Genomic DNA, 26,597 nt, shown 5'->3' on the forward strand with positions numbered 1-26,597 from the left:
CTATGTATCTATCACATATGTGCCTCGTACCCACAGAGGTCAGAAGAGGGCATCGGATCTGGAATAGAGTTGCTTGTGGGGTGAGCCACCATGTGGGTGGGGAAGGGAGCCTGAGTTCTCCCAAAGAGCAACTAGTGCTTACAGCCCTGGCGTGCCCCAGCCCTGGACTCTCTCAAATCCTCTCTTAAGTTCTCACTTTCCTTCCTAAAGCATCCTCTTCCCTCGCCACCTGCCCTTACAGACATGTCTTACATGCTTTTCCTGTGGCTGGAGCACAAGTAATCTGGGGGAACTAGAATTCTCTTTTAATATGGGTCCTTCTGGTGTTGGAGAACAGCACCTCTAACAAGGAAGGAAGATGCTTAGCCTGTGGTCTGCACTGTCCTTGATTTTAACATATCCTAGGTGGATTGGCATTGAATGAGGAGTGCTCCTCTGCATTCCTTCTCAGATGCGGAGCAATGCCTCAGCGTCTTTACTCCTGGACAGACACTGGATTGACAGTCCGCAGCAGCTATCTTCTGGCCTGGGCCAGGACCAACTTCTTACTTTGTCCAGCTCTGCGGATGCCCAGGGATGCTCAATCTTGTAAAAGGCCCCTGAGGCTCTAGATGTCAGCAGCTCTGCCCAGTGCCACTGGGTGGCTCTGCTTCCAGAGGCTGCCTGGTGCTGCCCAAAGCACCCTCCCTCCTGGAAGGCTACCTGCATGCTGAGGCTCTGAAGGGGACTCAGACAGAGGGTTATCCTGGAGGGTCTCACAGGGTGGAGCGGACAAGTGGCCCACAGCACTTCTGAGGCCATGGAAGAGCCTTTATAGCCACACCCTCCTGCTGGGGCCATTTCTCAGGCACCAAACCTGTCAGGCAGTGCATACCCTTTTGGATGAATTGCAGGTATTTCCTGAAAGCCGCCAATTCTTAATTACTTCAGCAACTGAACATAGTGTTCCAGCAGTGAGTAAAGGTGTCTGAGGGTCAAGGGGGGACCTCCAAGTTGGCTTTCCTTTATAGCAGCCAGCTGGTGACTACCCCATAGCTCTCCCTCCTCAGAGACTGACTGCACCAGCATTTCCTGATCCCCACAGCCAACCTGGCAGGGCATTGCTCTCAGTGAATAGCCTCTGTGTGGCTTCAGCTGTCCCTCTTCCCTTGAGGGCCCTGCTGACTATGCTTCTGGCACAGTCTGTCATGTCCCAGAGTATGCAGGGGTAGTGTGAGGTGGGAGGGTGTCTCTGTCTCTCCCCAGTCAACCTGATATCTTTGCTAGTCCAAAATGTGCCATCTATTTCACGTGTAAAAGGAGAGGCAGGGTGAGTTAGGAAATGGCCTTGAGTGCTCGCCCTGGTCAAGGCCATGCTAGCCTGAATAAATCCTTTACCTCCCTCCAATGGCTTGAAGCCAGCAGTTTCCCAGTCCTCTGATCACGTGGAACTATGCCCAGTGGGGACTGTGCCCCTCATTTCCAAGTCATTTGGTACCACTCCGTCCTTAGTCCTCCCGGGAGCAGGGGGGCAGAGCTGAGCGGCAGCCCGGAGCTTGGCGGGAGGAGGCCACGGGGGAGGGGCAGGTGGGGAGATCCGGCTGGAGGGGAGGCTCCGACGTCGCCTTCCTTCCTGGTTCCTGCAGCAGCTGCTGCCACTGCTCAGCTCTGTGAAGAGGTAGCCGGTGACCGGGAACGGTGACTCAGAGGCAGATCAGTGTACGGACCAAGAGGCGCTGGCGTCCATGGACCCTGGGGTAAGGGGGCCTTGCTGGCACCACCTGACATTCCTGAGAGGGCTTCCTCTCCTCTGGAGCTGGTGGATCTGCTCCTCCAGTAAAGAGGCTGAGGATGGAGGTGGTTAGGGGGACACTCACCTGCCTCATCTTGACTTCTCCTTTCTACTGGTAGACACCTCCCACCTCTGCCGGCGGTGGCAGTGAATGGCCCGGATCCTATGGGCCAGGGCAAGGGCATAGAAATAACCAAACACCGGAAGAGTTTGGAAACTTTGAATGGCTGAATGCAGGAGTTTCCCCTTGGGTCAGCCTCTTGCAGCTTGGGTCCTTCTGCTGTGACCTCCTGGCCACACTTAGACTGCCACTTCCCTGTCCCTTCCGGGCCTCAACTCCTCAGGTGCTTGCTAGCTGCATAAGCTCAGAGCTGCTTCCCCAGACACAGGGCAACATCACCCCTCCAGTCCCCTCCCCCTTCTCTCTCTCTCTCTCTCATACACACACACACACACACACACACACACACACACACACACACACACACACACACAGCCTCATGCATTATTAATCTCATAGCGGAGCCAGGATGGCCAGACCAGTGCCAAGGGCGCCTGTGGGCACTGCTGCGGGACCTGGGTGGACCTGGACATTCCCGGCCACCTCTTCTCCCATCCACGATGTCTCTGCCAGCCAGTGTCCTGCTCCTTCTGGGTGGGAGGTGCTTCTCAGGGATAATGTGGTAGAAAGGGGCAGGGAAAAACAATCCAAGGTGGGTGTCCTCCTCGGGGAATGTTTGATGGGAGGAGGTATGCGAAAATAGGGCTGCCTCAGACCTCAGTTTCCCCGTGTAGAAAATGGGAGCAGGAGAACTGGCAGCTAAGAGGCCAACTAGTAGAAATTTGAAGGATGGTCTTCAGGGCAATTGTGGCAACGCAGTGGCCAAGCTGTGGATGTAGGCAAAGATTCCAGAGGGAAAGACTGCTGGGCTGAGGAGTTCCTTCCTGGCCAACCATGAGTCCTAACATCTCTTCTTGGAGCCTCTCCTTTCTTCCCTCCCCAGCATTTCCTGGTTACCTGGGGTGTGGAGCCACACGCTGGGCACCAGCTTAGCCCTCCCGGGCCACAGTGGGAGTTGAGTTGGGTGCTGCTGCCTAGGCTGATGGCCGTGTCAGGGCATACTGGCGGTGTGGGGATGGCGTGTGAGTGGAGGATGTGTATCTTAGTGCAGAGGGGACCAACCGTGGGGAACAGGACACAGGGTGGTACTCACAGGCCTCTCTTTTCTTCAAGGGATCCCCCAGGACAAAGTGACATTCTTCCCTCCTCATCCGGGAGTACCCTCTCCTTCCTCATGGACTTCCAAGAAAAGGACACTCCTTCCCTGGCTGAGAGTACTCAGTCATCTAAGCCCAGCAGCGCCCAGCAGGTCTGAGTAGGGGAGGAGGTGGGGTGGCCTGGGTGCCTGGGGATGGGTTGAGGTAGTGGGCTCACCACCCACGGCCCTCCATCTACCCTGGACCTCAGGCCTCTGAGCTGTGGGAGGTGGTGGAGGAGCCTCGGGGCAGACTGGGAGCAGAGGACATCATGCCTGAGAGACAGGAAGGACACCTGCTCAAGAAGAGGAAGTGGCCTCTTAAGGGCTGGCACAAGGTAGGGTGCAGGGCAGGGGAGGAGCTACGTGGGGGAGACTGCTGGACCGCTCTGGCATTTGTGTGTGGAGGAGAAAAATGTGTGTTTGTTCTCTCCCTGCCCCATGCTCTTGGCTGCCTGGTCCCGCCCCTCCCATGCAGAGGTACTTCGTGCTCGAGGATGGGATCCTCCACTATGCCACAACGAGACAGGATGTAAGTCGTGTTCCAGGTTTGGGGGTGGGGGCAGCCTGTCCCGAGTAAGCCAGAGCAGGGTCTGAAACTCACTCAGTTCCACTTTTCAGCAAATGCTGTCAAGTTACTGTTGGCTTTCCGTATCCTTAGGCTCAACATCTGTAGATTCAACACTTTATTTATTTATTTTTAGTTTTTTTTTTTTTTTTTGAGACTGGGTTGCTCTGTGTAACAGTCCTTGCTGTCCTGGAACTCACTTTGTAGACCAGGCTGGCCTTGAACTCACTGAGATCTGCCTGCCTCTGCCTCACAAGTGCTGGGATTAAAGGTATGCGTCGCCATTGCTGCTGCTACCACCACCTAGCACATTCAACAATTTAAATACACACACACACACACACACACACACACTTACTTTTGAAAGTGTATCTGTACTGAACAAATATAGGTTTTCTTCTCACCATGATTCCCTAAAGACTAAAATCACCATTTCCACAGCATTCACATGACATTAGGTATCAGATCTAGAAATAGCTAAAGCACAGAGATGGTATATAGGTTATATGTAGGAACTGTACCTTTTTACTGCTAGAGATGAGCGTGTGTGCATTTTGGTTTCCTTTGTGGTTCCTAGAACCCAAAATACCATGAGACAGCTGCTTCCCTGGGCCTCAACCTCCTTCCTGCTGACACAGGGTGGGAGACACACTCTGCCACTTGTGCAATTATCTGCATGATGCCCGTTGTGCACTAGGTGCCCGAGCTTTGTCACCCTTGTCATCGTCCTGAGGTTGGACTCTCAGGTTCCTTCCAAAGGGGAGCTCTTTCTTCCACCATGTAGATTTCCAGGGTATTTTCTCCTTGCTTGATGACTTCTCAGAGTGACATGAAATTGAACATAGTGTAGTGTTCTGTGCATATGAGGTGATGAGCAAGCCCCTTTATAGATGACTTGAGGTGCTTGCTCCTTGAGTGTGGAGTGGCCTCAAGGAGATGGTGACTCTGCTTCTGGGAGCCTCAAACCAGTCCCCTGTCTCCTACCAACCCCCTACTCCAGATCACCAAGGGGAAGCTCCACGGCTCCATTGATGTCCGGCTGTCAGTCATGTCCATCAACAAAAAGGCCCAGCGCATTGACCTTGACACAGAAGACAACATCTACCACCTAAAGGTGACATCCCTGGAACTAGCTTGGCAGAGGTATCAGGCACAAACATAGGAGCAGAGGGTCTTCTCTGAGTTTGACAAGAAGGAAGTTTCCATTGTGTGAAATAGCCAGAAGTGGACCATGTGATGGCTGGCTATTATATGAACAGATACAGAGCTGGGAGCTCTGATGCTCCGAGTATCATACTCTGTCTGTTGTCTGCAATAGTGTTTTGTACAAACTGGGTACGCTAGGGAAATTCCCTGCTTGCCTGGAGACCAGAGACCTGACATTTTGCTCCTTCTCTCTCTCTATCATTTCTGCAGATCAAATCCCAAGATCTGTTCCAAAGCTGGGTGGCCCAGCTCCGAGCTCATCGCTTGGCCCAGCGCCTGGACATACCTGGTGCCACTCATCGGAAGGTGAGATGGGCCCTGGAGTGAGGGCAGGTGATGTGATAATTTAAGGATGGAGGCTGTGGGGAACTGAGACCCAGAGAGCTGGGTACCATCTTTCCTTGCCTTACCCTCACAGGCTCCTGGTACCCAGATGCTAACAGCGGGCAGTGCCTCAGCCATACCTGGAGTTGGCCCTCGAGAGAAAGTTTCATCTTGGCTGAGGGACAGCGATGGGCTAGACCGCTGCTCTCACGGTGAGGGTCCCTGGCCAAGGGCCTCTGTGGGTAGGACCTGTGTTCTCAGATCTGAACAATGTCAACACGAAGGGAAAATGTTACCTCCATCACTTCCTCAGAAGGATCCCTTCTGCTGGGGGAAATATTTGGTGTCTCCAAGGTGATCAAATCTTCTTAATGCCCCAAGGAGCCCCAACTTACAGAAGTTAGTAGGCTCATGCCTGCGTAGCAGGAACAGAGACGCCTCTGCCTGAGGCCAATGCAGCAAAATTCCTGAATAGCAACAAAGGCTGTGCCCTAGAATTGTATTCCTGCATCAGGAGACGGAGATAGTAACCCAGAGAGGTATGAATAAGGAGCGACAGTAAGAACACCCAGCCTGGGTACAGGCAGAAGAGGGAGGGGTGGTCAGCAGACAGGGTAGGGTAGACTACTGGCCTCCCAGAAAATCAAAAGTGGCTATGCCACAGGACTGCAAATGGTTTGAGCTCCTAAACAGAGAGGGAGCAGCGTCAGACTCTCCCTGGCTGCTGGCTGTGGCTGTCATTGGATGGATGGAAACTGAGGGGACAGACTGGAGACCTTGGAACCTCTAAGAGAGCAGTGTCCCCTCCTTCCTTCTCTTCTCAGCACTTTCAGAATGCCAGGGTAAGCTCCAGGAACTACATAGACTCCTCCAGAGCCTGGAATCCCTACACCGAATCCCCTCTGCCCCTGTGATCCCCACACACCAGGTAAGCGTCAAGGGAGGAGGCAGGAACTGCTCAGGGCCCTCATCCCCATCACTTCGTGGGGCAGTGATTCCTATCCAGAAGCCTCCAGGCTGTTTCTTTGCTCCTTTTGTCTGGGTCACTGACAGCATGCCACACCCATGTGCCTGGATGACCTGTGCTCTCCTCCATGGCTTTTCCCAACTCTGTGAGTGAAATTCCTCCTCCTCAACTTGCCAGGCCTCAGGGACAACTGAGAGACCCAAGAAGGGGAAACGGACCAGCCGCATGTGGTGCACACAGGGCTTTGCCAAGGATGACACCATTGGACGGGTGAGATGGGGTACAAACCCCACGTTGCAGGGACTTTGATGCCCTGGAGGAAGTTTTCCCTTCACCCTTTGTGTTCACGGACAGGTTGGCCGTCTCCATGGCTCTGTCCCTAACCTGTCTCGGTACCTGGAGTCTCGGGACTCTTCTGGCCACCGTGGACTGCCACCGCCAGACTATGCCCACCTACAGCGCAGTTTCTGGGCCCTGGCCCAGAAGGGTAAGTACAAGCTAGATGGTGGCCCGGAGTGGGTCAAGAGGCTGGGAGAGGAAAAAGGGTCTGACGATCTGACCTGTCCCCGGCAGTGCACAACTCCCTCAGTAGCGTCCTGGTTGCCCTCACCACAGAACGGGATCGACTGAGAGATCTGCATCAGGGCTCAGAGCTGTCACGGATGACGGTGAGCCTCGGGGACGTAGCAGCTGACAGAGAGAGGGCCTGAGACTGAGGTCCCATCGGCAAATCTGTGCCAGGGCTCGGGTTGGCAGAGACTGTCCCTGAGTGGGTGAGGATGGCAAGTGGGGAGGGTTTCACCATCCCACACCTTGTCCCACACTTTCTACCTCAGGTCTCTGAGGCCCCAGATGGTCAGAGACGCCTCCACTCCCTCTCCATCTCCTCAGACACCACAGCAGACTCCTTTAGTTCCCTCAACCCAGAGGAGGTAAGGATCTAGGATGGACAATGGGTGCTAGCTTCCCTGTGCTTTCTCTCCCGGGGTGAGGGGCAGGGGCAGGACACAGGACACAGATGTAGGTGGAGGAGGGGTAAGGGGATGCAACTTGCCATTCTGTCACATAGCATCATCACAGCTGTCTTGACGGGTCCTACAGATGGCACGTCTTATTTTGTTTGCAATATTGAGGCTTGAACCTAGGGCCTTGCCCATGCTAGGCAAGCAGTCTACCTCTGATCCACATGTCTGGCCTCTGAGAACTTGTACTTTTACCTCAGAGCCCATGGGGCATTGGTTCTTAGCCTTTACCAGGCCTACCTAGCCTTTTGACATTGTAACATGGCATTGTCTTTTACAAAATTCACACTCGAAAACCGCATAATCAGGTTAACAACAACAACAAAAAAGTTGCCAACAATTTCTTTTATAATGTTTTAAGTAGGTTTGTGATTTTGTGTTGTGCTGCATTCATAGCTATTCTTGGATGTGTTCCATTCTGTGTAGCTCATGGACCACAGGTTGGAAATGTCTGCACCATAAAACTGAAACACAGCGAATCCAGTCGACGGGCTTGTGGTGCCATAGTTGTTGTTGAATTAGAGTCTGAGTGTGATGCCACTGCATGCCAGCTTGGGTTCTGAGTCTCAGTCTTCTAATCTTCAGTTGAGGACACAACTGCACCTGTCCATAGGGTGCGGGTCCAGACTGAGTGCGCCAGTACAGGAAAAGAGTTGGAGCCAGGCTCTGTTGGTGCCTACCACCTCTTCCAAGTCCAAGCTTTCCATGTCCCTCCACCCTTTTCCTCTCCTCTGCTTCTGCTTGCCGGGAGTCTGCTGGGGTGGGTGGGATGGCTTCCCTCGCCAGGAACTGTCACGCCAATGACCTCTGAGGTCTCACATGCATCTGGCTCCCGCAGCAAGAAGCTCTGTACATGAAAGGCCGAGAGCTGACCCCACAGCTGTCCCAGAGCAGTGTGCTGTCCCTCGCTGACTCCCACACAGAGTTCTTCGATGCCTGTGAGGTTCTCCTTTCCGCCAGCTCTTCTGAGAACGAGGTGAGGGAGGATGAAACTGGCAGGAGGGGAGGGACTTGGGGAAGATGGGCTTGGGGTCCGGAGATCCCTGAGTCCTTTCTCACCACCTTAGCAGCTATCTTGGAGCCAGTTCAGCTTCCACAGTCCTTTGACCCCATCTCCCCCATCTCTGGATCTTAGCACCCCTCGGCTTCCCTTTCCTCTATGCCTTGCCAAATTCCCAAGTTCTTTTCTACAAGTCAAGTACCAGTCACGACAGGACCATATCTTAGGGCTAAAAGTCCTCTTACCCAGCCTTCTCTCTCTCTCTGTCTTTGGTGTTTTGAGACAGGGTTTCTCTGTGTAATAGCCCTAAGCTGTCCTGGCACTCACTCTGTAGACCAGGCTGGCCTCAAATTCACAGAGATCTGCCTGCCTCTGCTTCCTGAGTGCTGGGATTAAAGGCGTGCATCACCACTGCCCAGCCAGTCTCCGCTCTTTCCATCAAAAGATTGGATGATCACATTCTTGCCAGGTCCTGGCCATTGCCATTGTCTACCCTACCTATCCACTCTCCCTGTTCAGGGTTCTGAGGAAGAGGAGTCATGCGCTAGTGAGATCACCACCAGCCTGTCTGAGGAGGTACTAGACCTCAGGGGAGCAGACCGCTATCAAAAAGGTACCAGCTGGATGAGTGGGACAAGGGTGGACCTGGGTATGTGTATGGACCAGCTGTTTGCCCATGGCCCGGGTCCCCTGTAGAAGCAGTCCTTTGTGTCTGGTGGGCTATTGTCTTTGGGTATTCCAGAACTGACCTTGGAACCATGAGCTGGGGAATATTTGGGGCATAGTCTGGGAAGTTGAGTAGGCTTGAGTATGGTGCTGACCTTCATCCCATCCAGTAGGCTGGGAGGGCTCAATAGGGTATGACAGAAAGGTAGATGGTTCCAGTGGGCACTTTAGCAGAGTAGCTTTGGGCCTGTTATTTTACTTTCTGGAGCCCATTTCTTTTTTCTCTCCCTCTTTTTTTAAAATTTTAATTTAAAGTTTTTGTTTGTTCGTTTGTTTTTTGAGACAGTTTCTCTCTGTATAGCCCAGGCCATCTGAAACTCAATATGTAGACCAGGCTGGCCTCAAACTCAGAGATCCGCCTGCCTCTACCTCCTGAGTGCTGGGATTGAAGGTGTGCACCACCACTGCCTGACTTATTTCTTCATCTATTAAAGGGACTGAAGACAGAGGGTGTAGCTTGGTTTGTACAGTGTTTGCCTCATATGCACAAGGCCCTGGGTTCAGTCCCCAGCACTGTATAAACCAAGAATGGTGGCACTGGCCTTCAGTCCCAGCAATCGGGAAGCGGAGGCAGGAGGAGCAGATCAATATTACTCTCAGCTATATACAGCAAACTCAAACCCAAGGAGACCCCATCCCTGTACAAAATAGTGGAGAGACAGTGGGTGACCTGCATACCAGCATCAGGGGACAGAGGCAAGGAAGAGACTCAGACTCAATTTCTCAGCACTTGTGCATGGCAGTGGAATTGTCCTGTCTGGGTGGTTCTTAGCTCTGCTGCCCTTCCAAGTCCCCAGGAGCTCACAGGCAGTCAGACCCTCAGTCATCTCCCACAGGGGCAATGTTGGGATGCCTCAAGGCTAGGAGGCAGTCCTGTGCAGTGGGCCTGGTATGTCCAGAGCGAGACTAAAGTGACTGCATTGGCCCAGGGGCATGTGTTCCAGGGATTGCTGTAGGGCCCCCTCGCCGCCGCTGCCTGCCAGCTGCCAGTGGGCCTGGAACAGATGTGAGCCTGTGGAACATCCTCCGCAACAACATCGGCAAAGACCTGTCTAAGGTGTCGATGCCCGTGCAGCTCAACGAGCCGCTCAACACACTGCAGAGGCTCTGCGAGGAGCTGGAGTACAGCAGCCTCCTGGACCAGGCCAGCCGTGTGGCTGACCCCTGCGAGCGCATGGTACCCACTCGTTCCTCCCCAGGGTTCTGTCTGTCTTCCCAGATCCTGGCAGGGTGGATCCCTAGTGCTGAAACACCCATCAGAACCCCAGACTTTGCTTGTGATGAGCTGCTGTCCCCTTCCTGGGGTTTCCTTGCGTCTATGGCATTCTCCTTGGCCTTTCCCACAGGTGTACATTGCAGCCTTTGCTGTCTCTGCCTACTCCTCCACATACCACCGGGCAGGATGCAAGCCGTTCAACCCTGTCCTGGGAGAGACCTACGAGTGTGAGCGGCCTGACCGGGGTTTCCGTTTTATCAGCGAGCAGGTGTGGTTCCCAAGGTGGGAGGGCTGTTTCCACCGCAGGGACAGCACAAGGCCTGGGCTTTGGGGACGAGAATGTGGGCCAGCAGAATCAGTGGATGGAGGAGAGTAGGAAGCAGTGGCCCTATGTCAGGCACATGCTAATGGAGGAAAGCTCTGCTCTGCATATGGGAGGCAGAGCTTGCAGTGTTCTGTGGAGGGCAACACTGCTAGCTAGGTCTTGAAGCGGGGTTAGGGAAAGTCTGGGTAAAGAGCTGGAAGATTGGTTTGTTTCACGTGTATAAGTTAGGGTGCATTACATTTGGCAAAGCTAGAGACAGGGCTGAAGGTAGGACAGGTTAAACCCTGTGCTTTGTCGGTGAAGGTGAGGTGCATTCTGGGGTTTTATTTGCTTCTAAATCCGACGGCAGTGGGAGGCGTGGGGACTCGATGCAGAGAAGTGGCGTGCTCACAGTGGCACTCTGTAAAGAGCACTCAAGCAGTGGTGTGCAACAGTTGGCAGAGGCCATTATCAGACCATTAAAGTCATCTGCCTGAGAGCCAAGGACAAACTGCACTTAGCCTGTGGCATGCTGAATTCAAGAGCTGTGTGCGCGCGCGCCGCCATTGACAGGACTCAGCGGGAGGATGGAGAAGCACCGTGGCACAGGGTGGGCTGGGGGGCTGCTCCTAGGAGCTGCCAGCCCTGTGGGCAGCAGACTGGGGCACGAGTAGAGGGCCTCTTGCAGTGTTGGGAAGTGAGGACGGTAAGTGGAAGGAGGAAGCTGGGTGGTTCTGTCTTTCTAGGAGATTCGGGGCACGGGTACAGATGTCAACTAGCAAGAGAGAAGGTGGAAGGGAAGAAAGGAGCTAGTAGCATGTGCCCACTGCGTGGAACTTCCTCAGGGAAATGTCCCGTTGGCTTTGAGGCCTGTGGACCTGGGGCTGAGAAGAGGTGACCAGTCAGTGGTCCCCTGTGGGGTATGTCATCAGGAGGGGACATGACCCTTGGGTCGTGGGGGTGTCAGTGACTTCTTGAGTGAAGGGCAGAAAGGACAGGGCAGGGATGAAACTACACAGAGTGTAGCAGGTGTATCCAGGTTGCAGCCCATTGGCTGAGTGCATTCCAGGACAGCTGCAAATGCAGCCTGGCACGTTTGTAGATGACAACATCGTATTGCCACGTCAAAAGATTGGACAAGGCTGGGTGTGGTGGCACATATCTTTAATTCCAGTGCTAGGGAAGTTAAGGCAGGAGGAACTCTGAGTGTTCTAGGCCAGTCTGGTCTACCTAGTGAGTTCTAGGACAGTCAAGACTATAAAGAAAAGACCCTGTCTCAAAAAAGAAAAAGAAAGGAAGGAAGGAAGAAAGGAAGGAAAAGAAAAGAAAAAGAGGGAGGGAGGGAAGAAAAAATAAAAAGTGAAAATTTAAAAAATAAAAACTAGAGCTGGGCAGTGCTGGCACATGCCTTTAATCCCAGTACTCAGGTGGCAGAGGCAGGTAGATCTCTGAGTTCAAGGCCAGCCTGGTCTTCAGAGTGAGTTCCAAGACAGTCAGAGCTACACAGAGAAACCCTGTCTCAAAAGAGCAAAAAAAGCGAGTGCTTGCCTCTAAGCCTGATGACCTGAGTTCTATCCCCACAATTTACATGGTGGAAAGAGAGAACTAATTCCTACAAATTGTCCTTTGACCTCCACACACATGCCATGGTACACATGCTCCCATGCACGCACACACATGAAATAAACACACACATGTAAATATGAATGTGCATATATTAAATTTGTGGGTGTTTTCCTGCATGCGTGTCTGTGCATATGTGGTGCCCTAAAGGACAAAAGAGGAGAACAGGTCCCCTGAAACTGGAGTTACAGATGTGTGTAAGCTGCCGTACGGATACTGGAAATCGGACTTGAATTTATTTTTTTGCATAGGAAGAGCCCTGGGAAAGTAGCCAGCGCTCTTAACTGATGTCCGGCTCCACCCCCATTTAAATTTTTAAAAATGTCTGTGTAGATGTGTGTGTCTGCGTATGGGAGGCCAGAAGGTGTTGGGTCTCTCTGGAGCTGTAGCCACCTCTGAATGTGTGTGTGTTTTAAACTCGGGGCTGGAGAGATGGCTCAGGGGTTAACCAAGTTTGGTTTCTACCGTGTGGCTTACAACCAACTGTAACTCCAGTCCCAGGAGATCTCATGTCCTCTTCTGTTCTTTGCAGGCAAACACACATCCACATAAGTTTTTGTTTTTTTGTTTTTTGAGACAGTGTTTCTCTTTATAACCCTGGCTGTTTTGAATTTGCCCAGGCCTCGAACTCAGAGAGATCATCCTGCCTCTGGCTCCCAAGTGCTGGGGTTTATAGGCTGTCCCCACCCACCCATCTGTGATGAGATCTGGTGCTCTCTTCTGGCCCTCAGGGATACGTGAAGGCAGAACACTGTATACATAATAAATAATCTTACAAAAAGAAAAAAAAAAAATGATGTGTGCCACCACCACCCAGCTCAACTAAACTTTTAAGAAAAAATGATAATTCAAAACTAGAAAAAAAATTCAGACTATTTTCAAGAGATGTTATTACAAGGGAAAGAAGAGAAAAGGGTGATCACCAGAGAGAGAATAAAAAAAGACTGAAACAATCTATTCATTGATTTAGTTTTTATTGATGTTGCTTTGCTTTGGTTTTTGAGACAGGGTCTCACTCTGTAACCCTGGCTGGGCCTGAACTTTCTATGTAAACCTGCCTCTGCCTCCTGAGATCAGGGATCAAAGAGGGAGAAAACTTTACACAGCAGAGTAATGTGTACAATAGAAAGGACCCTCCCATTCTGACCTCTAGAGGGGTACCTGCTACTGGTACCCTGCCAGAAGTGATGGGCACAGATGCCAGCAGAGATGTGCCCGCCTGGAAGGGGGAGGGCTGAAACGGCAGTGGTGGAGTGTGTGCTTGTCGGTGGCTCCTTTCACTCGGTATAAAGCCTTACGAATTGTTGAGCGTGCCAGCAGCCTATTCCTGTTATTAATGACTATCCCTTTGTGTGGATGCACAACAGTTCACTTATTCCCTTTTTGATTGACACTTGAATTGTTTCCTGTTTGGGGTATTATGAATAAATGTGCTATGAGTGTTTATGTGGGAAAATAAAGGGAAGGCTTGCTGCTTAGGATGGGAGAAACAGGAAGTCCTTTTGTTCATAGAGAAGGACTGAAGAGGAGCGGTGTGGGAGGGCTGTGGAGCTGTGGGGAAAGGGGAGCCAGCCTGAAGGCCAGCCTTGTCCTACCCCCCTCTGACAGGGGCACCAGGGTATGTATGACAGGGCCAGCTCAGGCTCGGGACCTTAGAGGATTGCTGACTGCTGAAGGTCTAGAGTTAGAGCTGTGTGGAATTGGCCGCTCCCTCTGTGGGTCGTGTGCCCAGGTGAGAGCAAAGCCAGGGCACACAGAGTGGCTGTGCTGCCATTTTGCTTTTAAAGATTTATTCATTTTTATTATATGTGTGCCTATGCACCGTGTTTATAACGCGTGTGTGGGGGCTAGCAGCGGAGGGTGTCAGAGCTCCTGGAACTTGGAGTTACAGGCTGTCGTGAGCCTTTATGTAGGTGCTGGGGATCGGAACTAGGTTCTCTGACAGGGCAGCCAGTGCTCTTAACCACTGAGACGTCTCTCCAGTCCCCAAGGTTTACTTGTTATTTTTATTGATGGTGTCGGTGTCTGTGTGTGCTACATGTGTGCAGGTAGCCAGGGAGGCCAGAAAAGAGTGTAGAATCTGTTGGAACTAGAGTTGTGGGTGGTTGTGAGTTATTTGATGTGGATTCTGGGAGTTGAACTCAGGTCCCCTGCAAGAGCAGCCAGTGCTTTTAACTGCTGAGCTGTCTCTACAGCCCCTCATTTGAAAACACGTTTATTCATGTTTGCATGTGTGTGCATATGTGAGCACATGTGTCACAACACACATAGGGAGGTCAGAGGACAGCTTGTAAAGTCCAGTCTCTCCTCCCATCGTGTAGACTCCAGAGATCGAACTCAGGTTGTCAGGGTTGGTGAAAAGCAAGTTTACCCTTAACCAAGCCATGCACTGACATTTCTGGCAAGAGGTGGGGGCAAGTGGCTGAGGGTGCTGGGTGAGAGGGTAGAACTGTGGGCAGAAGGAGGGGAAGCCAGGATGGTGTGTGCAGAGCGCAAGAAAGCCAAATAGAAGGATGAAGTCTTGGCTGCAGCCAGAGACGGGGAGTGACAGGGACCAGGGAGGCTAGGCTGCGGGATGTCCGAGTTGAAGGTTGCCGATGTGGAGACATTCCAAGCGAGGATAAGGCCAAGAGTTCCTGAGAGTGTGGAGTAGAGCCAGCAGGGTGTGATCAGCTGTCTGGGGACAGGCAGATAGAGAGGGAAGCGGGCCCTCAGGGAGAGCTGGGTTTCCGGGCCTAGGTTGGAGGCCATTTGGTATGTTGCAGGGAATGTCTGGCCAAAGAAGTGCTGTCCAAGGGTTCCATCAGCAGGGTTGGTCAGGGGTGGCCAGCAAGGCAGATGAGCAAGAACACAGGGCCTGGTCGGGGAAAAAGAGGATAATGGACTTAGATGATGCCTGGAGATTGCAGGAACAAATGATTTAGAATTAACTGATTCAAGCTGGACAGTGGTGGTGTCTGTCGAATGCTTTTAATCCCAGCACTTGGGAGGCAGAGGCAGGGGGATCTCTGTGAGTTCGAGGTCAACCTGGTCTACAGAGAGAGGACAGCCAGGGTGGTTACACAGAGAAACCCTGTCTCAAAACAAATAAACAAAAAAGAGTTAAGTGATTTCCCCGGAAATTAGGTAGGAGTCAGAGAATGGTGGTGGGCGTGGGCAGGTTAGGATAGGACCCCAAGCTCCTCGGGGGCAGTGTTAAGGACTTTTTTGCTTATCAAGGTCTCCCATCATCCCCCGATCTCCGCATGTCACGCAGAATCTGAGAACTTCATCTTCTGGCAAGGTGAGGGCTGGATGGGCATGAAGGTCCTGGGCAGCAGGGTGGGAGGGGCTGGAACACTCTGGCTCACTCTGGCCTTATGTCTGCTGCTCCCTCTCCCTCCCCCAAGACATGAAGTGGAAGAACAAGTTCTGGGGCAAATCGCTGGAGATCGTGCCTGTGGGGACTGTCAATGTCAGCCTGCCCAGGTGAGCACTGTAAACTAGTGGCCAGGTCTGCTGGTGGGCCAGTGCTGTGGCAGGATCGAGGGGTCCAGTCTCGCCTGAAGCTGCCAGAGGTGAGAGCAGGCAGTGTTTGTACATTTTACACCTGCACTTGCAGCCTTTATTGTAAAGAAGGTGAGATGCCTGAGAGCTGGGGTGGGGTTAACGAGGTCATCTGACTGAAGTGTCTTTCGCAACTTTTGGATCATGACTCACATTAAGAAATGCACTTGAGACCCAAAATCAACGTGCATGTGAGGTGCCCCACCACCACCACACATACAGAGAGAGAGAGACCTAAATGGATGTTGGAACTAATGGATTACAAACCATGTTTGAAAACCCTCATCTCAGCCCGTGTGCTGGGGCGTACCTTTAATCCCAGTGCTCAGGAAGCAGAGGCAGCCCTGTGTACAGAATGAGTTCCAGGACAGCCAGAGCCACACAGAGAAACCCTGCCTTGAGAAACGAGAGAGAGAGAGAGCCCTCATCTAAGTGCATCTTACAGATGGGCAGCAGAAGCTAAAAAAAAAAAAAAAAAAAGGGAACTCTTACTAAGAGTGGCAGGGGCTGGGGGTGGTGCACACTGATTTAATCCCAGCACTTAGAAGGCTGAAGCAAGCAGATATCTGTGGGTTCAAGGCAGACAACCTGGGCTACACAACAAGTCCCAGTGAGACCCTCTCTCAAAAAACCCAGAACCAAAGAGTGGCAGGGACCCTTTTGTAATCTTATTCCATGATGTAAGCACCCAGGAACCTTGTTATGGAATCCAGACCTGGCCCCTGGAGCATTATAGCGACTCAGCTTTAAGAACAAGTCATGCCTCACAGAGCTGGTGTTAGGGCCCCGGGACTCCTCCTTCCAGGCCCCGGGGACTTGATGCAGGAGGATAGCATTTCCATTCATAGCCCACTTGTTTCCAGGGCTGACTGACTGCTACCCTCACATGCCCTGTCTCTCTCAGGTTTGGGGACCACTTTGAGTGGAACAAGGTGACATCCTGTATTCACAACATCCTGAGTGGCCAGCGTTGGATCGAGCACTATGGTGAGGTGCTCATCCGAAACACACAAGATAGCTCCTGCCACTGCAAAATCACCTTCTGCAAGGTAGGCATGCCCCCTGACCCTGCCTCTCCAGCCTGAGAGGCCTCTCATCTGGATACCCTGGGGAAAGGGGGAGGGGTCCTCACCACGCTGGCCCTGCCTTCTTCACCCTAGGCCAAGTACTGGAATTCCAATATCCATGAGGTACAAGGTGCCGTGCTTAGCCGGAATGGGCGCGTCCTCCACCGCCTCTTTGGGAAGTGGCATGAGGGGCTCTACCGTGGCCCCCCGCCGAGTGGACAGTGCATTTGGAAACCTAGTAAGTGGGGTGTCCAGGGATGGTTGGGGAGGCTAAGGATGGCTGTGACACAGTCCACCTGCCCCAGCCCCTTGCCTCCCCCAGATTCAATGCCCCCAGACCATGAGCGAAACTTCGGCTTCACTCAGTTTGCCCTGGAGCTGAATGAGCTGACAGCAGAGCTGAAACGGACATTGCCTTCCACTGACACACGGCTGCGGCCTGACCAGAGGTCAGTGCCTGGCTGGCCTCCCCAAGAACTCCTTAAAATGGGGAAGGGGCAGGGACCTCAGCTTTGGGAACCCCTGAGGCGAGGCAGTACACTGACTGACACCTGGACCACCAGGTACCTGGAGGAGGGGAACATACAGGCCGCTGAGGCCCAGAAGAGGAGGATAGAGCAGCTACAGCGAGACAGGAGAAGAGTGATGGAAGAGAACAACATAGTCCACCAGGCTCGGTTCTTCAGGTGCTTGAGCCCCGCCCACCACCATGTCCCTCCGCAGCCCAGCTCCTCTCTATCCCCTTATGCTTTGAGTAGGGTTGCCGTGGGAGGCGGCACCAGGAATTGGCCTGCATTCTACCGTCCTCCACCCACACCTGTGGGTGCTTTTCCCGCAGGCGGCAGACAGACAGCAGCGGCAAGGAGTGGTGGGTGACCAACCATACATACTGGAGGCTGCGCGCTGAGCCAGGCTATGGGAACTTGGATGGGGCTGTGCTCTGGTAGCCCTGGCCTTGGGGCAGGAGACTCTCGGTCCTCACTCCTGCCCCCGTTGCTACCGTGGACATATGGGTGAGGCCAGGCTCTCTCTCACTGCCCTTGAGGGCAAAGGGGCAGCCAAGGCTCCAGCCCTTTCCCCTCTGCTGGCCAGAGGGGCTGTATCTCGCACACGCCCATCCCACCACTGGGGTGGAAGTGATATTTGTGCTCCCAGTCTTGTTAACCCAGCAGCTGGCATGTCAGGCCCTCCTCGCTCAGCCACCCTCCTCATCTGGGAGTGTTTTGGGGCGATGCCAGGTTCCCCAGATTTGCTTCCCTTTTCAGTGCCTTCCTAGGACACAGGGGCCCCCTTGATGCTACCGGGACTTTCTGTGCCCAGGGCGCTGCCATGCTGCAAGGTTGGAGTGAGTGGAGGAGAGGAGATGCCCTTTTTCCCATGTGCCCTCTCCTCTGCATCTTTGCTCTGCCCTGCATCCCCTTTTCCCGAACTGCAAAGCACCGGCAGCTTCCAGCCCCTCCACCCCAGGGCCACCAGTGGTCCCTTCAGGCTCAGCTTAGCAGATGCCCAAGAGTGGACGAGCCTCTCCAAGAGGTGTGGAGCAGGCTGAGGTGCCTGGCCTGAGACTCACCCAGGAGGGAGTGAGCCAGTTAGAGTGTAAGTTCGTGTAGGAGTGTGTGTGTGTGTGTGTGTGTGTGTGTGTGTGTGTGTGTGTGTTGTGTCCTGCTTGCCGGCGAGCAGGATTCCTAATGTAGCCAGGACACCCCTGCTGCTGGTGTCTGTCGCTGTTGCTGCTCATTTTCTGTTTGCCTGAGTCAGGTGAATTGCTATAACATTCCAAGCTCCAATAAAGACTGTCCTAGACTTTGGCCTGTGACCATTCATTGAAAAATAATAGGATCTGGAGTTTGGGGGCGGGCACTTAGCCACTGCTGAGTGTTGACATGTCGCTCCAAAAGGTCCGATTCCAACAGAGTAGGGATGTAACTCAGGGGTAGAGTGCTTGCCTAGCATGCAGAGGCCAATCCTGGATTGGTCTCAGGACTGACCAAGGACTGGGAGATGAGCTTGACAATAGTTAGCTTATTTAGGCTAGAAAGATGGTAAAGACGATTTGCCTTGTAAAGGTGGAGAGAGTTGACTCCATAAAATTGTTCCCTGTCATACATGTGCCATGGCATGCATGCATACACACACCCACACTGTTCCTACTTCCTGGACCTGTGGTCTTACTTCGAAAACAGGAGCATGGCGGATTCAACTGGTTCCTTGTGAGAACAAGGAAGGCTGGGCACAGGAGGACACTGGCAAATGGTCATCTGGTAGTATGCCCTGTGGGGGGTGGGCAAGCTGACTCGAGGCCCCCACAGTCAGAATATCCAGAATGCTGTAAGCCAGCAGAGGCAAAGCGTGGCTCAGAGCCCCTGAGACGGAATCAGCCCTGCTGACACACCCGCTTTCAGACCTCTGACCTCAGCTGAGGGCTTTTGTTTGCCTGGGTTTTGAATGTGCGTGTTCATGTGTGTGGGGGTGTGCCTATGTATTTTCCTATGGAGATCAGAGGACAACTTCAAGTTTCTTCCTCAGGCACCTTCCATCTTTTTGTTTATTTGAGGTAGGGTCTCTTGTTGGCCTGAGACATTACTGAAAAGGGTATAGGCCAGTGAAATCCACCACACTCCCTGTATCCATTTCCCATCTTGTCATCAGTGAGATGACAGCATGAGTCTTTTCATGGGAGTTTTAGGACTCCAAACTTGGGTCCTTGGTGCTTGTGAGCCAAGCACTTTAATTATTGAGCTCTCTGTCTGTCTGACTGTCCATGTGTCTCCAGCTTGCTTCCTCCCTCTTCGGTGTTTACACTATGCCCAGGCTCCCGGGAACATCCTATGTAGTCCAGGCTGGCCTTGAACACTCCGTGTTCAGCAATCCTTTTGTCTCCCCGCCTTGAGCATTGACACTACCTGAACTACCGCACCCAACTTCAGGGTGATTTCAGGAGTAGCTGGTTTCCTGCTTTTAGCACTCCCCCATCACCTGGTGCCCAGAAGCAGCTGTTTGGCCGAAGCAGAAGCTCTCAGTCCTCCTCTCGCATGGCTTCCTTGGTATGTGAGAGAATGCTGGGAAGCAGCTTGGGCTCTCGTTTTATTTTTCCTCTCCTCCAACCCCACTCCACTGTAACAGCAGCCCCCAAGTCCCTGCTCTGTATTGGCAAGTGTCCCGAGAGGAAGGGACTGGGGTGACCAGATCAGGAGACCCTGAACTGTGGTGACTTCTGACCACAGACTTTTTCTCCTCCAACCTCAAGGAAGAATGGAATCTCCATTGCCAGGACTTTCGAGGAGGATTTTGTTTTCTTCTGTTTTAAGAGATGTTCTACTGTTGCCCAGAACTGGCCCAGAACTCACTATGTAGCCCAGGCTAGTCTTGAATTCACAGCAGCTCTCCTACCTCAGCCTGCCAAGTACTGGCATCACAAGCAGAGCCATTGTGCCTGGCTTTTGACTGTGTGCCAGTTATTTGCTCAGTTCTGTATTGCTGTTGTCGAATTAGACAGACTCGCTATATGGCCTGGCCTTGAACTTGTGATTCTCCTGCCTCACATCTCCGGTTTATTTATGGAGACTATTAACATGAACACACTTGACCTAGCACCGTATGCCAGAAATAACTTCAACCCATCCCCCAACTCAGCTGAAGCCTACATACATCAGGACCTTTTTATAACAGTGAGCACACCCTCCCCCATCACCTTCCCCCCCCCCTCCAGCAGCAGACGCCAGCAGGGGCCAGCCTGAGTTCGCCCTCCCCCACACAGTCCAAGAGCTGGAGTTTGACATAGACCCAATTCCAATGTTAAATTCCCCGCAGACACAGGAGCCAGGCCCTCTGTGGCCCGAGCTGTCTCCGCTGTGTGTCCTCTCTCAGCCTAGCACAGGCACCAGCTGGACAGGTGCAGGTGGGCATGAGGCAAGGAGAGGAGATTATGGTCATTTTTGCTGATCACACAAGACCATTCCCTTCTAGAAGGCTCTCTCTCTCTCTTTTCCCATTGCCTCTGGAGACAGTGTTGCTGTGTTACCTGGGGCTGGACCTCAGCTTGAAGTCCTCTGGCCTCGGTCTGCCCTACCATGCACTGATGCATCAGAAAACTTAGCTTTTATGAGACAGGGATTTGCTAGAAAGCCCAGGTTAGCCTTGTACCAGGCAGACCTGCTGTCTCAGCCTTCCAAATGCCAGGATAACAGGAGTGTGGAACTATGGCACCCTCATCCAGCCAGGGTCTGGCGGGCTGTTGCTGACAGGAGACTCAGGGTAGCATGAGGAGATTTGATGGTTTGGCTCTTGGACGGGAACTGTGGACAGTGTCAGGGGCCTAGGGCAGCCATTTACATAGAGGGTGATTGTTCTTTACTCCAACAGGGACTGGCTACCAGTGGAAGTGCCTGGGCAAACCATAGAGTAGAGGGAGGAAGACGGGCGGGGGGGGGGGGGATGTCACAGCTGCCTCGGATCTTCCAACCCCACACAACTCTACCAGGAGATACATTTATTATTTTGAATTTAGTTATTGAAAAGATGATGGAGGAACCTAAATTGCATTTAGAAAAAGAAGGTTAAAAAATATCCTAAGTGGAAGGGATATTTCCCACAGGCAATACCAAATCAGTGGCACCAAGGCCTTCTGGTACCAGGCTGGGATCTGGTACACAATGGATTCTTAATATGCCAGGTACCTCAAAATGACCAGGAAGAAAGGGAAGGGTGTAAGTGGGCGAATGAACTGAAAAGGCTCAGACAGTGCTAGAAGGGAAAAAACAGAGGATGACACACACACACACACACACACACACACACACACACACACACACACGATGAAATTCTCCAATAATCCTCAAGAGGGCGCCTGGCACTCTAGAAATGAGCAATTCTGCCACACACTGACTCTGGAAAAAGTACTCCAAGCTGAGACCAGCACAGCTAAATAACAGCAACAAAAACTACATATAACTCTATTCCTATGAATGCCACTTCTGGCCCATCATAACTCAGAGCACCCAAGAGTTAGAAAAGTTATTGGTCTTGAAGGCAGGAGTGACCCCAGACACATCTAGAAGTTGCAGAAGGGTAGCTAGGACCCCTCACTGCCAAGTAATGATGGAGTACCAGGACTGTCCACCCCATATAACATTCCTCTAAGTTATGTGAACATCTCTCCTGAGCCACAGAACTTGTCACATACCAGGACTGGGACCCTAAATTTAACCTTGTACCTTAATTCTGGACTTGCTTTTGGCAAGGTAGATAAAGCAGGACATAATTCCACTCCAAGAGTCCTCCAAGTTAGCTTTCAGGTCACAGCTCTTGTCCCAGTAACCTCAACAGGCTATGTTTGGCCACTCATCCCAATACACCAATGAAAGGGTTAAACAATGGCAGGGGGGGTGGAGATTTAATCAGTGCACACACTGAGAGACAGAACAGACAAAGTGTTCCAGTGGTCCCCAAGTTCAGCTTCATGAACAAGAATTGGGGACTGAGCAAGACGAAGGCAGAGCTAACCCTTCCTGGCCAAGGCGGCCTGGCTGACTACTATTTCTGCTGAGTGTTTTACAATTTGGTGGAGGAGAAATTCTCATCGCCTGAGGGGACAATCTGATTTTCCGGAGCTAATTACTCTGACACCAGGTGCAGCATCCCTGTGGTGGTATATAATTGCCTTTCTTAGGGACCTCGTGGGGTGGTGGTCTGTCCTTTAGGGCTCTACTATTCTCAGAGTCCAAGCCTGTACTGCAGCTTTAGGATGGTGACTGGAGACCTTTTGGCGCCTCTTGGGGTCTGGAATTAGACAGTGTAAGATTCCTCAGCCATTCTTATCTTTGTGCCTTGGGCCTTAAGGAAGAATGAGGTTAGGGGCTGTCTGTTTCTAGACGACAATTTCTGAGAGATAAAGGAGTCCACTGCAGAGGCCATCAAGTGACCCTGAGTAAAGGTCACAAGGAGACTCCAGGCTCTCATCCTGCTCCAAGTTACCTGTGGACCCAAAGGAAGAGTTGGGTTTTTGTTTTTGTTTTTTTTTTTTTTCCAAAAGTGGTTTCAAGGTACTTGTACAAAGAGAAAGTTCCAGAAGGGCAAGACAATCCCAGTTGGCAAAGATGGTCATTGAAGTCAGACAGAAATGGACCCCCGGACCGCTATCCTATCACCTCCACCTCAACACTCTGGGTTGGATGTAGCTGGAGTCTGTGGACCCCTGTGCCAGGTGTCTGCAAGGGACTGGTTAGTGGAGTCTCTAGGAGCAGCCTCTGCCTTTGCACTGTGATGCAGCCTGCTACATGAATGGAGGAGGTGGGTCCTGAGGACCGGAGGAGGCTCTGCAGAGACACCACACCTGACTATGATCTTTACATCTTTGCTGGCTCAATGCCTGTGTATGCAGCATTGACCCCCAAGTCTCCTGAGGTCTCTGGGCATGGAGGAAAGACATGAGACCCATGTATACAAACTCAGTTACCTGCAGAAAGGGACTCTTACTGGGATCCCACAGGAAGAGCATCATAGGTCTGGGCCAGGTGAGGGAGTTCCACTCCAATAGGCCCCCAGGGCCCTGGCCTATTTCCTTGCAGACAATAGGGGACACCCCAATTCCATAGGATTGTCTCCAGCCCACAGAGGGAGTGGGGACTGAGAATGGCCATCTGGCAGCTGAAACCAAGTAGCAGAAGGTGTCACCCTCCTTACCTGAGGAAGCTTGTCAAGTGGGAATTTCAGTTATTTTTCTTTCTTTCATTCCTCTCCCTCTCTCTCTCTCTCTCTCTCTCTCTCTCTCTCTCTCTCTCTCTCTCTCTCTCTCTCTCTCTCTCTCTCTGCCTTTTGGGGCAGGATCTCTTTATGAAACCTTGGCTGACCTCGAACTCCCAGAAATCCATCTGCCTACTGAGCTGGGATCAAAGGTGAGTATCGCCACCGTGCCCAGCATCCTTTCTTCTTTCAAGACAAGACTGGTTTCACTACTTAGTGTGTGAGGGTGGCCTTGAACTCCTGATCCTCTTGTCTCAGCCACCTCCTAAATGCTGGGATTATAAGTGTGTGCCCCTTCCCTATCCTCTTCCAGAATTCTCCTTTTTCTCTCTCAATGCTGGAGGTCAAACCCAGGGCCTCTGTATGTTGGGAAATCCAAACACCACTGAGCTATTTCCCAGCCTTCTCTTTGTTTTTATTACCTTACACTGTCTGGAGCTTTCCACATATGAATATGACTATAAAACACCATGCACTTTTTTTTTTTTGAGACAGGGTCTTACTAAGTAGCCCCATCAACCTTGAGCTCCCCAGTGCTGAGATTACAGGTGATTTTTTTTTTTTCAAGACAGGGTTCATCTGTGTAAAAGTTCCGGCTGTCCTGGAACTAGCTCTATAGACCAGGCTGGCCTTGAACTCACAGAGATCTGTCTGCCTTTGCCTCCCAAGTGCTGGGAGGAAAATCACCAGCCAAGTGATTTTCTTTTCTTTTTTGTTTTGTTTTGTTTTTACAAAATTTAAAATAAAAGCTACCTATTATAGTTGTCACTGGATGGCACTGGAGTGAGCCAAGAGCATAAAAACATTTTAGCCGAAACAAGCAAGAGATGTTTGTTAATACCTTCATTTTCTAAGGGCATTGCTATGTACTGTTTATTCTGAGATAGGCCGATAGGGAATTGTAAAATGCAGGACTGGGAGTAGATTTCTAGTTCTTGCAAAGACATCACATCAGGAGCTGAAAAGGGCACTTAAGAAGTGGAATACTTACCTAGCACATGCTAAGCTCCTGGTTCTATCCTCAGCACTGAATAAATCAAGGGTGGTGACACAAGCTTGTAATCTCATCATTCAAGAACTAGAGACAGAGCTGGGCAGTGGTGGTGCATGCCTTTAGTCCCAGCACTCTGGAGGCCGAGGCAGGCGGATCTCTGTGAGTTCGAGACCAGACTGGTCTACAAGAGCCAGTTCCAGAACAGGCTCCAAAGCCTCAGAGAAACCCTGTTTCAAAAAACAAACAAACAAACAAAACCAAAACAAAAAAAAAAAAACCCAAACAAAAATAAAAGAAGTAGAGACAGGGAGATCAGAAGTTCAAGGTCATCTTCAGCCACATAATGAGTCTGAGGACATCCTGGTCTACATGAGATCCTGCCTTGAACAAAGAAAATAATAACAACAACAACAAAAGCTGTCAAATTAACTGAATTCATTGGCTCACTGCCTCCTCCAGCACACCAGTTCCTTGGGTTAGCGATGGAGAGATGGCTCAACACTGGCTGCTCTTCCAGAGGACCCAGGTTCAATTCCCACATGGCAGCTCACAACTGTCTGTAACTCCAGTTCCAGTGGATCCAACATCCTCACATAGACATACATGCAGGCAAAACACCAATGCACATAACACTTTTAAAATGACATCTACTACAGAATTCCTATAACCATATTTTCTCAGGGTTAGAACATTCTTGGAGCTGGTGTTGCATTGTAGCTAAGATTCAGTCCCAGCAGCCACACCAGGCAGCTCCAAGTCCTTGTGCCCTAGCTTCAGAGGGTCCACCACCCTCTTCTAAGCCTCTGTGGGCACTCACATGCATGTGCACACAATCACATGCACATACACATAAACAGAAAGGAAACAAATCTTAGAAAAAGAGAAAATGCTTGTCTATATAATCCACTAAGATGCTGCTTCCTTCACTGTTATCTTTGCCCCGTTTGTAGTGCTGGAGATCCAGCTCGGGGCCTGTGCATGTTAGGCAGGCACTCTATCATTAAGCTGTGTTCCAAGCCAAGGTGTTGTTTCATTCTTTAAAAAAATTATTAATTTTTCCCAGCCCTTTCACAGTTTCCCCTCCCTCCTCTTCTCTTAGTCCCTTTCTCTCCACCCCCCAGCCTCTTTTCTCTTCGGAAAAAGCAGATACATCAGGGTTCCAGTTGCAGTAAGACTGGGCACCTCCTCTCCTATTCAGGCCAGAGGAGTAGGAGGAAAGGGTCCCAAGAGCAGGCAAGAGACTCAGAGATAGCCGCCGCTCCCTCTGCCAGGAGTCCCACAGAGGGTCAGGCTACACAACTACAACGCTGTGCAAAGGGCCCAGGTCAGTCCCACACAAAGTCTCCGGTTGGTGGTTCAGTCTCTGTGAGCCATGAGCCCAGCTTAGTTGACTCTGGGTTCTCTCTCAGTGTCCGTGGCAACTCTGGCTCCCCTAATCCTTTCTTCCCCCCTTCCTCAGGATTATCCGAGCCCCGCCTAAGGCTTGGCTGTGGGTCTTTGCATCTGTTTCCATCAGTTGTCTCTGATGACAATTTGGCTGGGCACTGATCTATGGGTATAGCAGAATATCATTAGATATAATTTCTTTTTATTAATTTTTTTAAAGATTTATTTATACAGTGTTCTGCCTCCATGCCAGAAGAGGGGACCAGATCTCATTACAGATGGTTGTGAGCCACCATGTGGTTGCTGGGAATTGAACTCAGGACCTCTGGAAGAACAGCCAGTGCTCTTCACCTCTGAGCCATCTTTCCAGTTCCCCATTAGATATCATTTCAGTGACTTTTTTTTTTCTTTTTTGCCAGTCATGTTTGGTTCTATCCTAGGTCTCTGACCTGTCCAGCTTCTGGGTGCTAGCCCTTCAGTGTCAGGGGTGTGTCCCCTCTCAGAGAATAGGTCTCAAGCTAGGCCAGTCATTGGTTGGTCACTCCCATAATTCCTTGGCCACCTATGTCCCAGCATAACTGGTAAGCAGAGAAAGTGTTGTTTCATAAAAACAAATTAATATTCAGTTGAAAACATCCATCTGCATCTATGGATCTGATTATGAATTTATTCTGTTGATCTTCTATAAGGAAGGAGGGCTTTTATACCATTCCATCATTTCAAGTTCAAGTCTAAGTGTTTCAAATTCCCACTCTGCTTTCCTCTACGACCCGTGAATTATTCAGAGGTGTTCTCATTTTCAAGCATATGGTGATTGATGTTTGTCTTTACTGTTAAAACATAATTGAATTGTGGTCAGAAAGTGAGATGAATAGGATTC

General features: G+C 51.4%; 1 protein-coding gene across 1 annotated transcript; it reads left to right on the plus strand.

The window, feature by feature from the left end:
- The first annotated feature begins 1,571 nt into the window (after nt 1-1,571).
- Nucleotides 1,572-18,404, plus strand: Osbpl7 (oxysterol binding protein like 7). Its single transcript, XM_051175162.1, has 23 exons — nt 1,572-1,736; nt 3,006-3,141; nt 3,240-3,365; nt 3,506-3,559; nt 4,596-4,709; nt 5,012-5,107; nt 5,220-5,337; nt 5,950-6,053; nt 6,270-6,362; nt 6,447-6,579; nt 6,666-6,760; nt 6,929-7,024; nt 7,953-8,090; nt 8,634-8,727; nt 9,770-10,017; nt 10,187-10,324; nt 15,203-15,266; nt 15,373-15,451; nt 16,434-16,578; nt 16,690-16,834; nt 16,919-17,045; nt 17,160-17,282; nt 17,435-18,404. Exons 2-23 carry the CDS (start codon nt 3,067-3,069, stop codon nt 17,541-17,543), a joined length of 2,514 nt encoding a protein of 837 aa, XP_051031119.1. The 5' UTR covers nt 1,572-1,736; nt 3,006-3,066; the 3' UTR covers nt 17,544-18,404.
- Nucleotides 18,405-26,597: the final 8,193 nt, after the last annotated feature.

The sequence above is a fragment of the Phodopus roborovskii genome, unplaced genomic scaffold (genome assembly GCF_943737965.1).
Source record: "Phodopus roborovskii unplaced genomic scaffold, PHOROB, whole genome shotgun sequence".
In the NCBI taxonomy this organism is placed as follows: domain Eukaryota; kingdom Metazoa; phylum Chordata; class Mammalia; order Rodentia; family Cricetidae; genus Phodopus; species Phodopus roborovskii.

What these genes read in the sequence shown, in the direction of transcription:
- Osbpl7 (XM_051175162.1), top strand. Translation starts at nt 3,067, where the DNA reads ATGGACTTCCAAGAAAAGGACACTCCTTCCCTGGCTGAGAGTACTCAG. An exon ending in GCTAGACCGCTGCTCTCACG is followed by an intron (nt 5,338 to 5,949) that starts GTGAGGGTCCCT and finishes TTCTCTTCTCAG; the next exon opens with CACTTTCAGAATGCCAGGGT. An exon ending in CCAGCTCTTCTGAGAACGAG is followed by an intron (nt 8,091 to 8,633) that starts GTGAGGGAGGAT and finishes CTCCCTGTTCAG; the next exon opens with GGTTCTGAGGAAGAGGAGTC.